The 15,276-nt window shown below is 36.2% G+C and overlaps 1 protein-coding gene across 1 annotated transcript in view; it reads left to right on the top strand.

Annotated features, from left to right (window-relative positions):
* LOC126273122 (protein bicaudal D) overlaps nt 1-9,225 on the top strand; it is a 93,353-nt gene extending 84,128 nt beyond the window's left edge. The window contains exon 13 of the mRNA XM_049976577.1: nt 3,741-9,225. Within this exon, the coding sequence (XP_049832534.1) occupies nt 3,741-3,890 (150 nt within the window). The 3' untranslated portion in view covers nt 3,891-9,225. The remainder of the gene's footprint in view (nt 1-3,740) is intronic.
* The last annotated feature ends 6,051 nt before the right edge of the window (nt 9,226-15,276 follow it).

The following is a 15,276-nucleotide window of genomic DNA, read 5'->3' as shown; positions in this document are numbered from 1 at the left end:
TCGCTGCCATATATCCTATGTTCATGTAATCCCCCCCTGGTCTCAACCTTCTTTCATTCTTTTCCTTCATCCACCTATCCCCTTCCATGCTCCCACTCCAGCACTATACAGTCTTTTATTCCAACTTTTTTTTTTTTTTTTTTTTTTTTTTTTTTTTTTTTTTTTTTTTTTTTTTGCCAGTCCCCTTTCACCCTCCACTCTTTCTCAAACCACCGGACTGCACCTAGTAGCAGCCCTATCCTACCCCACCATGTCCCTGACTTCCTCTAACATACAAAGATTACAGCATCCCCCACTCCTACCCTATTATCCCTCCCCTCCACTGCCCCAGCCTCCTCCTTAACTACACCACCCAGATTGCTTCTCCCATCAGGTGCAGTTGTTTGCAGTCCAACATCAGTGGCCAGAGACAGTTGTCATGTGTGTGAGTTGTTTTCTATTTTAGAATAAGACCTCTTGGCCAAAAGCTCAGATGTATAGCAGTCTGTTTGTTGTGTCTGTCTGTGACTCAACACCACCTGTGTTTGGTGAGTAGCAAACTAACCTTTTCATAACATTGTCAAGATCAGAATTTCCGTTTGATTTTAACTCATTGTGCAGTTCTCCCTTTCTGTCACTACACATTTTTTTCCTTGTATAATCTGGTTTAGTTTACGTGTTACTTTCATTTGCAAAGATCTAGAAGGAAAACATTTATTATTAATGCTATGTCTTTGGTATTCAAAAGCACAGCTCTGATATAAAATTAGTTTTTGACAATAAACGCAGATCTGCCATTGATTAAGAAATTTAATTGGGGTAACCAATGCCCTTGGATAAAATATTCTTGGTTCATTTGCAATGCCATATTTGGATAAATCATCAGTAAATATAGGGTGACCATAAAAAAGTCTCCCAGTTATAAATTTTAATAGTGTCGTCAGCTATAGGCATTGTAGTGGGTTGGTTCAAGGTCACTATTCAAGAGTAATTCAAACCGTTTTAGATAAGCGCATTCACAAGTACTGCTTTTTTTTTCTCCTCATGCAGCAGTAGGTATGCAAAATGGTGACTCCTGAGTACAAGGTGCTTTTTGTTCTGCAGTTTGCTCAGAGTGATTCTGTAATTATAGTTCATTGTGCATTTCATTAAATTTATTTGTGATCCCTTTCGTGGCAACAACATCTGCTGTTGGTGTAGTCAGTATGAAACGACTGGATGTGTGTGTAGACGGAAGCTGTGGTCAAGTGGTTCTAGGCACTGCAGTCCAGAATCACGTGGCTGGGCTGCTACGGTTGCAGGTCCGAATCCTGCCTTGGACATGGATGTGTGTTTTGTCCTTAGGTAAGTTAGGTTTATGTAGTTCTAAGTCTGGGGGACTGATGACCTCAGATGTTCCCAATGTCATCTTTTTATATGGATGTTGTTCAATGTTGATGTTCCTGACCAGTGAGTTTCTCATAATGGTCAATAGGACACTGGCTTCCACATTCACCTGACCTCACGCCATGCAATTTTTTACCTCACACCATGCAATTTTTTCCTTTGTGGCTTTTGGGAAGATTTGGATTTTAGGTTGGATGTGTGCTGTATAACTAAAGGTGCATGTTTGTAAGAAAACATAAGTTAGTTTTCTGCAATTTGATGTCTGATCCATTGTAAGTAATCAAAATTAAACTGTTATATTATACCATCAAAAGTGGAACATTCCTTTATGGACACCCTGTACGTCAGCTTTTATCAAGTGGAAGCAAATGACTATTGAAAAGTACGATGCTGTATCCAAATTTTATTTATGTTTTCTGTAGTTTCTTCTGAATGAGGTATGAAAGTTTTTATGACTATATAGTTCACTGATATCCGAACCAAAGACGCTTTAGATAACAACAACACAAATACACTTTTTCTGTTTAGCATTTTATTTTTCAACACTGCTGCTTTCAGAAACTAGAACAAGTTGTAATGGAATAATTTCATTGTTTCATTTGGGAGTAAATATTGAATGTGACTTTGTTTCTTTCTAAACTTCTTTAACAATAAATTACTTCAGTATGGATAATATGCTGTAAAAATACAAAAGCATAAGATCTATTGATGACAGCATAGCACTGTTGAAACTAGTCATCCAATAAAATGCTTTTTTAATGATTTTGACTTGTGAAGATTTCATCAGTTACTACTCATTGTAGATCACGCATGAAGCTGACCATTTCAGGAATATATAAAAATCATCATTATATGTCACTGTTCATTGTTGCCTACAAAAGAAGAAATTGCATTAATACATAGTATCGCCCATGCTACTCAGAGAATCTCCTTACTAGTTTGATTCTAATTTTAGGATTTGATGCTACCTTTATTTGCTCTTTGTGTGCTTAAAATACTGTCCGCAGCATAGCGTGTAACAGTGAACTTGCACCACTCCCTCCTCCCTCAATACATATTCCATTTGCAGATGGTAGAGTGAAAGAATGACTGGTGATACACATTTCTACATCCCTGAATTTCCCTTAATTTTATCATAGTGAGCATAATAAAGGAAAGAATGTATTTGCTGGTACGTCTTGGAACATACACATGTGAAAAGAAAGAATAAACATACTGTGAAATACATCATCATTCTAGGAGCTAATTCCAGTGAATTTTAAAAAAGTATTCTGTAATTCTCTTTGCTGCTTACTAGACAAAATATGTGAAACCACATGGATTTTCTCTCAACATGTCCTCTGTGTTTTTTTAAGACCATGATAAGTGTATCTGAGCAATTTGCAGTAATTCATAATAAATGGTAGAAGAGTTTCCTATTTTATTTCGTTCATGGAGGATTCAAATTTCATTCTGGTTTTTATAATGAATCTGTCTGGCTACTGTTTCCCCACTAGAATATTTGTGATGTCATCCTTGTTAATTGCTCTAGGTATGTACTCCTGTATATTTTATAGTTTTTATCAAATTCAGTAGTTGTTTTTCAATTGTACAGGCAAACTACACCAGATCTTTTAACATATTTACACATATTCCATCACATTCACATATCAGTTTTTGCACCAAGCATTAAGTAATTACTTGGCTTCTTGCAGTTTACAATAATTTCTAATTAGGTAAACTCCCACTATACAGTTGTATAATCTGAAAACAGTCTGTGAGAACAATTGCTGACATTGTTACGTCCGCTCATTCATGTAAATCATCAATAGTAAGGTGCATATCATATTTTCTTGTGGTATACCTGATGCTCCTTTTACCCCAATGATGTTTTTGCATTGAAACTCATTCAGCGAGTTGTGTATTTTGGAAGTTTTCAGTCCTATTGCAGTTGCTTGCATGGACTGCTATCTGATTGATCCCACCCCCACCCCCCTCCCCCTCCCCCTCCCCTGCTGGGACTGTGTCAAAGTCTTTCCAGAAGTAAGAAAACTAGCTTGTTAGCCTCTGCTTTGGTTTCAGTAACACAATTTGAAAAACACAACTGTAGATGTAGTCTCAACTTGTAATATGTGTGAATTGGTTGTTACCATTGTCATTACTTCTTACAGCAGTACTCCACATACTAACAAAATTTTTGATACACAATACTGTTGAAGTGGTAAGAACTGAAATGAAACTCGGAAGTACATTTTCTCAAAAAATTTAGACTGTGGTCCGGGAAAGCAACATGCTTAGTCAATAAGAGAAAATAATAAATTTTTTTGTTTTATTTCCTCTAAACATTGATGTGTTATTCTGACGCTACAATAAGGTATAACATATTTATGTTTCAGGTTGACCGTGAGATGAGAAATGCTCGAAGACACCTTCATACGCATACAACTCCAGGCATAGGGGGTGGGGGCCGAGGTGGCAGCAAACCTAGGTTTCCTCAGCCAGGGAGCAGATCACACTCAAGTAGTGGAGGTCGAGACCATTTCTAGCCCCGCCTCCGACATGGCTTTGGCGGTCGTCTACGCCTTTTTACCTGTGTCCTTGCACTTGCTGGGAGCTCTTCCGTGTGGTGAACTCTACACACATTTCAGTCCAGATTACAAACATCGCTATGGATGTGGCTTTTACGTTGGCTGTGGCAGTGTCCTCATATTTCCTGTATAGTGTGAACTAGGCATGTCATATGCTAACATTGCAGTTTTAGAGTGGTACGTGTTATCAGCAAGAATTCTTGTGGTACTAAATATTAGTTAGCTGATAAGTATTTAACAATTGTTTTCGTAATTAGTTGACAGCCAACATGTACACTTCTTACCATCTTCTGAATCCAGGTGTAATGGTTTTACATTATAAATAGGAAGAATTAAACTCATCAGTGAAATTTCTGTGTGGAGTACAACATTTGATAAGGCATCAGTGCAATCTAATTTCATGACCATGAGTCTGCAAAACCTAGGTAGTTGGTGTAACTGACATCAAGTTCATATTGAGAATACCAATTTGTGTTGAATTACCCTGGGCAGTTTTAAAATGCCCATATATGCAAACCACCATTGGATCGATCTTGCAGATATGATTTTGGGTAGTACATAGTTCAAAGAAACGTGACTACAAGGATTTTCCTCTTAATTTCTTGTTTGTATGGATGAAGTTATTTATGTATTTACTTGCTGGTTGTCTTAATAATGGCTTCCGCTAAGCAGCTCAACTTATTGCACAAACCACTTTCACACCAAATGTTTCCTTACAGTATAATATTGATCTGCAGCAACTGGAAGATAATGTGATTTTATATGAGGCAAATTCTTTCTAGCCGTTGCAGTGAATCTTTACCTATCTATCTCATATCCCCCGCTCCCCAAACCTGACTTTGGCACATGTTCTAGTGGCTTTGCATTTTGTCTGTTCATCCATTGTTTGATTCATCCATATTATTTATTTCTTTGAAAATATGTTACGGACTCTCTTTTCAATGGTGGTTTCTAAACATGCCAAAATAAACGTACCCTTCCATTCAATTGCTGTAAATATTGAAGCTGTTGTATACATAAATTTGTTGATCATGAAATCCTTGTATAGAATCTGTTAGTGTATTGTACATGAGCATTCCTTGTAAATACTCATACTGTGTGCTGTCTTAACTGTTTATTTGTTTTATTGTGTCAGTACTTGTGGTAACAACGTAAAATGTGCTAGTTCCCCGGAACCGTAAAAATAGTAAGATATATTGCAGAATTTTTTTCTGCATGTGCTAGAAATGGAAGAACATAGAAAAATAGGGAAGAATGTCTTAAAAACTAGTATATCCTCTTTTTAATTGTACATTGCCTATAAAGAAAACACATGGTTCAAAAATGGATTACTGTGTTCCTGTGACTATTATTTTTCAATTTTTAAATGTGTCTCATTCATTCCTTTCTTGATGGTAGTAATATGATGTTACTTACTGATGACTATATTTTGTGCAGCCATTAACAACATTCTTGTTGCTCTTTACACGGGAGAAAATCAATATTATTATAAAACATTGGAGGATGTGTATTACTGCAGTTATAAACTAAAACAACGGGCCAACGTGGATGGTGTATGGTTACTACAGTTATGACAAAATTTATCAGTTTTGTTGTTCTTTTTCAAGACTTTTCATTTATCTTGTTAAAAACCGTTTTGTGAGTTTTATCCAGTCAGCTATCCTAAAACAAATAGGAATTTAAAAAGATCGTGGAAGTGTAATACCGTCTCTATAATGATACCAATATCAATGGCATGTTAAATTCTAGAACTAATAGTGTTATTAAGCCTCCAGATTTTATACTGATTTTGTTTGTTTCCATGTCATACATTGAATATGCACAAGACCAAACAAGAGACTATAAATAACGACACAGTGCTGATCCATTTTTAACTGATTTTTTTCGTTCATCCAAATATTGCCTTTTTTGGGACTACTCATTTGCAAGCTTCTGTCTGTTGCCATATTCCATTTGTATTTTAAATTATGGCGAAACTATAGTGCCAGGGGCAAATGCTTTGACTTTTTAGGGATATCATTAACACCCTCACCCCTTCAGCCCTCCCTGTTCACAGTGGATTTGTAATGTAGCCTTCAATTATTTGTGGGGGACTGAATGTAACATGTTCTGTACAAGAAATAATATTTGTTTCCGTAATGACTGATTAGTATAGAAATTCAGTATCAGCTATTTAATATATATGTAACAAGTGAAACAAATGGTTAAAATTTGGATGCCATACATAGAGGCAGCAGAAATATGATGCTGGTATGATCTATATTAATATTTTTTCCTGCAAATTGAACAGATTTTAATATGATGCTTGTATGTCTACTGTTTTAATCCAGATAAAAGTTTGTCACTACTTAGAAAGCAGTGCCAGAATTATAAAGAAAAGCTATCATAAAAATGCTTTTTAAAACAAAAATACTTAGGCAGAAAATGTTCATTTGTTGCCATGGAAATAGTGCAGATACTTAATCGTACAATATAAAGTATGAGATGGCGAATGCATTCATTGCTATCTAATGCCATTAAAAGAAGGGGGTGGGGGCAAAATATTGGTCAGTGAAACTGACTGCTTTTACTTACTTTCTTGCAGTATTTTTTGTCAAATTATACTTTAGAAAATGTAATAATGTCCAATGTTTACTGTAAGATGAGCAGATATGTTTGAGCATTTTAATGTAGTTTCATTGTAGTGGGATGTGGTAGAGTGTTTCTGTATACTTCTCACTTGCATAATAGTTTAGCAAAACTTGGTTCTTTGGAACCTTGAGGGTGTATTTTTGTCATTTTTATTATCATTATTAGACATTATGTGGTTAATTTGTAAGTTTTATCATAACATTTGTGATTAAATTAATGAATTGATGTGAAGCTGATTAAAAACTAGTCCTGAATCGTACTTGAAGCAGCTGTTTTGCTCGGATATTGTATAGTGTTTATCAAGAAATTTGTACCAATTACTGTTGTGAAGAAATTGTATTTTATGATGTCAGTTATTTTGACTCTGGGGCTCCCATTTTAATATACTTGAATGGTTGTGTTTTATGTATTTTATGCATATGGTGCACATATGTGTATCCAATTGCTGTTGTACAATGATAAAAGGACAAGGATAGTGCAGAGGCAGCCAAATTTGACAATTGTTGTGAAGGTCTTTCGAGTTTTGACCTTTATCTACCCATCTGTTCTGTTCCGATAGTCCATCTTTCAAAGAGCCAGTCATTATGTGCTGTATATGTCCGAGCCATGCGGAACAGTACAGTCCGTCCCCTTATAGGATAGACACTTTACAAAAAATTGTCCATCTCTCTCTCTCTCTCTCTCTCTCTCTCTCTCTCTCTCTCTCTCTGTGTGTGTGTGTGTGTGTGTGTGTGTGTGTGTGTGTGTGCGTGTGTGTGCGTGTGCGTGCGTGCGCGTGCGTGCGCGTGCGTGCGTGCGTGCGAGAGTGCATGCGCACACACATACATTTCCACATATGTATGTGTGAACCTGATAGCGCAGTGTGCACATATGGAAGGGTGTTGGTGCATGTGGGGCTATGAGAGACAATGTTAGTACTTTCGGTGCAGCATTTAGTTGCAGAACGTTTCTGTAATCATTTTGATGACTTTCTAGCTATTGAATAACGATTAAATATTTTAAGATTCTGATATTTGTATTTGTCTTTTGTATTATAATTTTATGTGTAAATTATCCATATCGTACACTTCGTTATTAATTTATAAATAACTTAAAATTTTCTGCTGTACTCTGAGGCGAAAAGCTAATGTATACAAGAAGAGATGGTATTGGTTATTGTGTGGTTTCCCATATTACAAACCCGTACGTGATTTGATTCAGTCAATGTACCTTAGAATCTAATAATTGTAACTTAAATCGAATTTTTACTGTTCAAGTGCAGGATTTAAAGAGCATTTCGTATCTTGCTAAGTGCAGTGCTTAAAGACTGATTCATAGTTGTGTGCAGTAACCCTGTATTAATTACTACACAGTTTTTACCTGATTTTGGAAATGATTCTTCATAATAGTGTTACAGGAATTGTTAAACCATTCCAAAAATGTTGTTTTCTTTGGAGTTTATTTAACAGATAGCTTACACAAAATTAATGGTGGCAGCAAATTGTATCTTATTATTTATTGTTATTAATTGACTGTGGTATGAGTGCATATTATTTGTAATGTTTTTAATATTGTGTACTTGGTACAAAAGAAATGTTTTGTTATTTTATTGTTGATGTTTTAACCATAAATATATATATATTAATAATCATTTTCTTCTTTTTGGAAGCAAATTTCTCAAAAATGTGAGTATATGCATATATAGTATACGTGTAGCTCAGAGGGAGAATGTATATGGTATTTTTCTTCTGAAAGCCAACCGAAAGAAAAGAATTGTTCAAACTCAGTGAAAAACTTCCATTATATTTTCTTGTTGGGAGGAGGTGGACATGGGCATTGGACTTGTATTTTTCTCTACACACCAATTGGTTATCTCATTTTTGTGACATACAGTGTAATAAAGATGCCCAATAGAAGATCTACAGAATTCATTAGACTTTTGACAGTTCTGATGTCTTCTCTTTTTGTTAAACTGCTGTGCAGTTTATTAATTTTTATATAATGTCTCTAGAGCAGATCACACAGTCCATTGATCTGTTGTAAAAAATGACCAATATCAGGTTAAACCTGCCAGTTTATTGAAATTGTATTATGAAATCAAAAATAGATATAAACTTTTCATTAAACAAAAAGTTTTTGTGTTCATTTTTACCTGCACTTCTTCATTACACCTGAATTGCAATAAAATGTTTATAGGAAGCAGTATGTTTCTACTAGATACTTTGATGCTTCCATACTCTCTTCCCATAATTATATGGTGCTCATAAAAATGAAACATTGTTGTGATTCAAGAGACATTTGTCATCTTGCAGAATTTTATTGTTATGTACTACATAATTTTATCTCATAAATCCAGGTCACTGGCTATAATACTCTGACAATGTGGCATCTTTGGAGAGCACTAATGTTAGTTTTGTGAAATTTATGTCATTGACACCTTTCCACAAATAATCAGACCCACAGATATCTGTAAATGAGAATGTACTATAAAACATTTTTCCACCTGTTGTGTCCTCCTTTTCATTATCACATTACAGTTCATATATGCATTGAGTTTTTCCTCTCAGATTTCCTGAATAGATGCTAAGAAGTAGATTTATGGCAATAAATTAATTTATTTCTTTTAGATACTCGTTGCTGGAGCAGTGTGTGGCTTCTGAGAGAAGTAAATTTTTTTTCTCCAGCTTCTGTTTTGTCCAGAATGAAATTTCAGAAGGATTAGTTGCAGATTTGGCAGCGTTTTTTTTTCTTTTTTTTTTCTCAAATTATTTGCTTTTTATATCATTCCAGGTTCAGTCAAGTAATAAAATTTTTACAGACCATGGAATACAATGTTTTAGCATTCAATAATACATTGAGAGGCATCATACCTTTAAAGACCCTGCAAAGAAAGAGGAGCACCAAAAGTGCTGCCATTTCTTGAAACTTTTCTGGCACAAAGATACAATTGACCACCTTACTATAAACAGAAAACTTTCCGAGACATATGGAAGTTCTGAATTTACATTTCAGTGGCTTGGCAGAATGAATCACATGTGAGCTAATATAATCTTACTGAATTGTAAAATGCAGGGTGTACATAAATCCTCTTTACAAATTCAAAATGCAAAGGCAAACAAAAGACAGATTAATGAAAATTATTACAAAATAACACACACAACTTTTTTTGCTCAGATTAATACAGTTTTGTATAGGAATGATTAGGGAACATGGTTTACTTCCCCTCGGTTATGAAATGATTTAGCAACTGGATACTACTTAGAATAAAAACCTGTCATACATAACTTTGCAGATAAATTATTCCAGCATACATTGGTTTAGACCAAGAGAGAGAGTAGGTCAAAACTCATTTCCACAACTTAATATAGAACAACCGGCCGGGCACAGTAAATGGAGGATAACAGGAATTTGTGACTTAGTTGCAACACAGACATACCTTCAGATGCTGTGTGCCTACCTGAATTCTAGCCACACTTACTCCACCTGTTAACCTACCTGCCCTTGCTTGAATACAACATTATGCAAGGGGTCAGTACGTCATGAAAGAAAGAAAATACTAATCTGGCAAAATCAAACAGGTTATTGAGGCTTTATGTCCTCCAATTAAGTTGGTGTACACATGTTACAACATTTATGCAAAGTTCATGATAGCTCTCATCAGAATTAAAGGAGGTTGCACAACTGAAACTGAGTACAATTGACAAGACAATTCTGCCCTAACAAATTCCTCTTCTGGAACACACTGAAATGATTCTCCCTTCATTAATAGTCTCACAAAATGTTGTTTCTGGATGGACTTTTTTTCCTTTCCTGATTGCTCCTGCCTTGGAATCTTCCACTGGCTTTTCTTATTACCAAGGGGTGTCTGCCCTTGTAAATTTCATCTGACTTTTAGTTTTCAGTATTCAAATTTTTGTGACGGCATCCAGAAAACTCTCAGATGATGCACTATAAACCCCGTCATGATGACTTCGTATACTTGGGCACTTTGTTGCGCCATCTCACATCGATGGATGCCACCGGCCTCTGTGCGCTACCACAGATTATGATTTCAGTACTTAATTAAAACTGAAATATCTTGTGATCCCTAACTCTTCATCACTGTGCAGTTTTTACCTAAGTGTTTGGTACAAGCACTTAAAATAAGTGACCATATCCCTACACCTTTTGTTTTCAACCTCTTTCTTTTGGTACTCAGTTCTTATGATTCAGGAAACAAGTACATCAGCAATGTATGTGATCAGTGAATGAACTTATGATTGCCATGTCTCAATTAGCTGTTCAAAGCGCATAAAGAGAGGTCAGTGACATCCTGTATTTCTATTTGAAGCATAATATTTTTAACATTGCCCCCATAGAAAGAAGTTGAGGGAAATGATATCTGCTGACTGAGGTGGCTAGGGAATTGAACCACCCTTTCCAAACCAATCGGTATGCAAATGTTTCAGTTTGGAACTCTTAAATATGTGGTCCCCAGTGTGGTGGTGCACCATTTTGCTGGAAAATGGTGGTTGGTTGAAAGTAATGTAGTTAGGGTGTACAACATTTGTAGTTATTGTATAAAACATTCTCGGACTTCCTGCTGCATCAGTCAGAGTAAAACCTTAAGCTTTTGATGTACCTCCAACAACTTTGTCGGGAGCAACTGACAGTCAAAACTGCTGCTGTGGTGGGCTTATATATTGGTGTCTGATTGGTCAGTAATTACATAATGCTGCCAGGGGTGGTATTAGTTTCTGTGCTGGTGGCACCACCACACCTGTAGTAACATAAACATTGCAACGAATATATCTGCCTCTTCTATGTGTTGAGAGCTCTCTTCCATACCCTCTAAGATCATATCTGCTGTCACAGTTTAAAGTTCCTATCACAATATCTGCTGTCACGGTTGAAGTTCCTGTCCTAATTCTTGTTCCTACAGCCACTTTAATTATAGAATCTCAGTATGTAGGAGCCTGAAACAAAATTTTTGTTTTGTTGAGTAGTATTTTGCATTTTTTGTGTGGTTGCACTCAGCAACTGCAGATTTCTCCAGGTCTTGATTTTTAATATGCCACTAATATTCTGCACAATGACTGAAAATGGTGCAGAACTAACTGATGTAATTGCTACTGCACTCGCAAGGAATGTTATAAATCCCAGTGGTCCTGAGACTGAGACTATCCTCAGTAGGTCTTAGCATCTCCTTTTTCTGCTTAAAGAGGTCAGAAAATATGTCTTACACCTTGTCTTCCCAGGACTCTTCCTATTTTTCTGGATGTAGAGCTGCAGAAGGTATGGAACATATTCAGTAGCTCATCATGTGAATGCTCAGCATTTTCAAGTTTCTTTTATTGGAGAACACTGATCCATTGCTGTTCTTTCGGAACATGTACTTCAGATGTTTAATTTCAGAATCTTAAGTGGTTCTAGTCAAAAAGTGGGTTTGCTATGTGTAACATTTAAAAACTGCTCTCTCCTGGACTGGATGATGAAAACTCTGGGCACAAAGATATAAATCATTATGCATCAGATTGCGGTACGCTGAGTGGCTGGGGCATCCATCAGACTTTCATTGTACCGACACATCTAAAAGTAGCACCTTCCTTCTTTCTCGGTCTGGACAGTGAACTGGATGTTTGAGTGCATACTGTTCATATTTTTATGGATATGCTCAAGAGCCTCTACACCCTGTGCCAGACTATAACTGTGTTGTGAGCATAATGATAAAGTGAAAATGGATGAAGGGGAGCCAAATTTAATGTATGTTCCTCAAAATGTTCCATAAAAAAGTTGGCAACTGCTGGAGGCAGTAGAGAAAATTTATCGCCATTCAGTAAATAGGTGGTCATCATAACATGTCAGAACAACTTCATCGTTTCAGGAGGATAATGTTCTGCCAACAGTTTCAGTGTGTTCTGCACAGGAACTTTTGTACATAGTGAGACCACCACATCCACACTGACTAAAACATTGTTTGGGCCATCTCTAATCTGTTAATTTTCTCAATGAACATCTGAGCGTTTTTTATGTGACAATCACAGCGGCCGTCTATCGGAGTCATCAACTTACTTAAATATATGGCCAGTCTGTAGGTAGGAGAACCAATAGTGCTAACAACTTACTACAGTGGAATACCTTCCTTGTGGATTTTATGTAATCCATACAGCACAGGAGGTCTAGAAGCTCTTGCTCTAAGATTTTTGAAGGTATCTTCTGGTAGACCATAATTCTTCAGAGCTCCACCATTTTTCTGCTGTGTGACAGAGTTGAGTTCCATTTTAGGCATTTGTACATGCTGTCTTCCCATAACAATGCCTTTTTGATATGATATTCAGCAGTATTAAGAATAAGCATGGCAAGGCTTCTAATAGAAGTGGCCATACCTGAGCAGTTTGAAACAACTGTATTTCCACCAACCACTCCCTCTGAAATCAGTAAAATAATAAACTCACTGAAAAGTAAAAGCTCTTCCGGAATTGATGGCATTTCCAGCAAGATACTTAAAGCTTGTTCCCCACAGATAAGTAGGATTCTCAGCCACGTATGTAATAGCTCTTTGGAGCAGGGTGTTTTCCCTGATAGACTGAAATATGCCATCGTAAAACCATTGCATAAAAAGGGGGATGCGACGGATGTCAACAACTATCACCCAATCTCTCTTCTGACAGCTCTATCAAAAATTTTTGAGAAAGTAATGTATTCAAGAGTAGCCTCCCATATTTGTAAAAATAAAGTACTAGCAAAATGTCAGTTTGGTTTTCAGAAAGGCTTTTCGACAGAAAATGCTATATACGCTTTCACTGATCAAATATTAAATGCTCTGAATAAGCGGATATCACCCATTGGCATTTTTTGATCTGTCAAAGGCCTTTGATTATGTAAATCATGGAATTCTTTTAGATAATCTAAATCATTATGGTTTGAGCGGGGGCAGTGCACAAATGGTTTAATTCATACTTAACTGGAAGAATGCAGAAAGTTGAAATAAGTGATTCATGTAATGTTAAAACAACAGCTGATTCCTCAAACTGGGGGCCTATCAAGTACGGGGTCCCACAGGGTTCGGTCTTAGGCCCTTTACTATTCTTGATATACATTAATGACTTACCATTCCACATTGATGACGATGCAAAGTTAGTTCTTTTTGCTGATGATACAAGTATAGTAATAACATCCAGAAACCAATAACTAAGTGATGTAATTGTAAATGATGTTTTTCACAAAATTATTAAATGGTTCTCAGCAAACGGACTCTCTTTAAATTTTGATAAAACACAGTATATACAGTTCCGTACAGTAAATGGCACAACTCCAGTAATAAATATGGACTTTGAACAGAAGTCTGTAGCTAAGGTAGAATTTTCAAAATTTTTAGGTGTGGCCATTGATGAGAGGTTAAACTGGAAGCAACACATTGATGGTCTGCTGAAACGTCTGAGTTCAGCTACGTATGCTATTAGGGTTATTGCAAATTTTGGTGACAAGAATCTCAGTAAATTAGCTTACTATGCCTACTTTCATTCACTGCTTTCGTATGGCATCATATTCTGGGGTAATTCATCGTTGAGTAGAAAAGTATTCATTGCTCAAAAACGTGTAATCAGAATAATTGCTGGAGCCCACCCACGGTCATCCTGCAGACATCTATTTAAGGATCTAGGGATCCTCACAGTAACCTCACAGTATATATATTCACTTATGAAATTTGTTGGTAATAATCCAGCCCAGTTCAAAAGTAATAGCAGTGTGCATACCTATAACACCAGGAGAAAGGATGATCTTCACTATGCAGGGTTAAATCTGACTTTGGCACAGAAAGGGGTAAATTATGCTGCCACAAAAGCCTTTGGTCACCTACCAAACAGCATCAAAAGCCCGACAGATGGTCAACCAACATTTAAAAATAAATTAAAAGAATTTCTAGATGACAACTCCTTCTACTCATTGGCTGAATTTTTAGATATAAATTAAGGGAGGGAAAAAAAAACTAACTTCAGCATTAGTGTCATGCAATATTTTGTGTAATGTAATATCTTGTACAGACATCTTTCATTAACCTGACACATTCCACATCATTACGAAGTGTCGTATTCATGATCTATGGAACAAGTATTAATCTAATCTAATTTCCCTTGTCAGTCAGTTGCTCCTGAAGACAATAATAGAGGTAATCAAAAACTTGAGGTTTTACCCTGAAATGACATGACAAGAAGTCCAAGAATGTTCTATACAACAATGCCATCACGAAAGACTTCATTCTCATTTCCAGTTATTGAAGTCCGACCAAAGATCTTTGTTACACATATCATTACACTTTACATTCATCTTCTTTTTTTTGTAAATCCTAAAAGATGACAAGCTATAAATTTATATAAACCAATCACAATATAACACAGGAATCAGCTTAATTTTTCAAGGAGCTCTTCAACAGAATAGGAGTGCTCCTTAAGGAAACGCTCAAGTTTAGGTATGAAAGCACATGCATTACTGCTAAGATTTTTGTATCCTTGTGGTGGCTTATTGAAAATGGATGCAACAGAATACTGTACGCCTTTCTGCACGAGAGTCAAGGAGGTGCTATCCAAATGCAAATAGGATTTCTGCCTAGTATTAACTGAGTGAACGCTGCTAATTCTTGGGAATAAGCTCATATTGTTAACAAGAAATGGCATTAAAGAATTTTATCGCAGAAGAAGCTGGGTAGCCTGTGGTGTAGTGGTTATGATACTAAACTGTTGCATGGAGGGTCGTG

The sequence above is a fragment of the Schistocerca gregaria genome, chromosome 5 (assembly GCF_023897955.1).
Source record: "Schistocerca gregaria isolate iqSchGreg1 chromosome 5, iqSchGreg1.2, whole genome shotgun sequence".
Taxonomy (NCBI): domain Eukaryota; kingdom Metazoa; phylum Arthropoda; class Insecta; order Orthoptera; family Acrididae; genus Schistocerca; species Schistocerca gregaria.
This window is presented reverse-complemented; position numbering and strand designations above follow the sequence as displayed.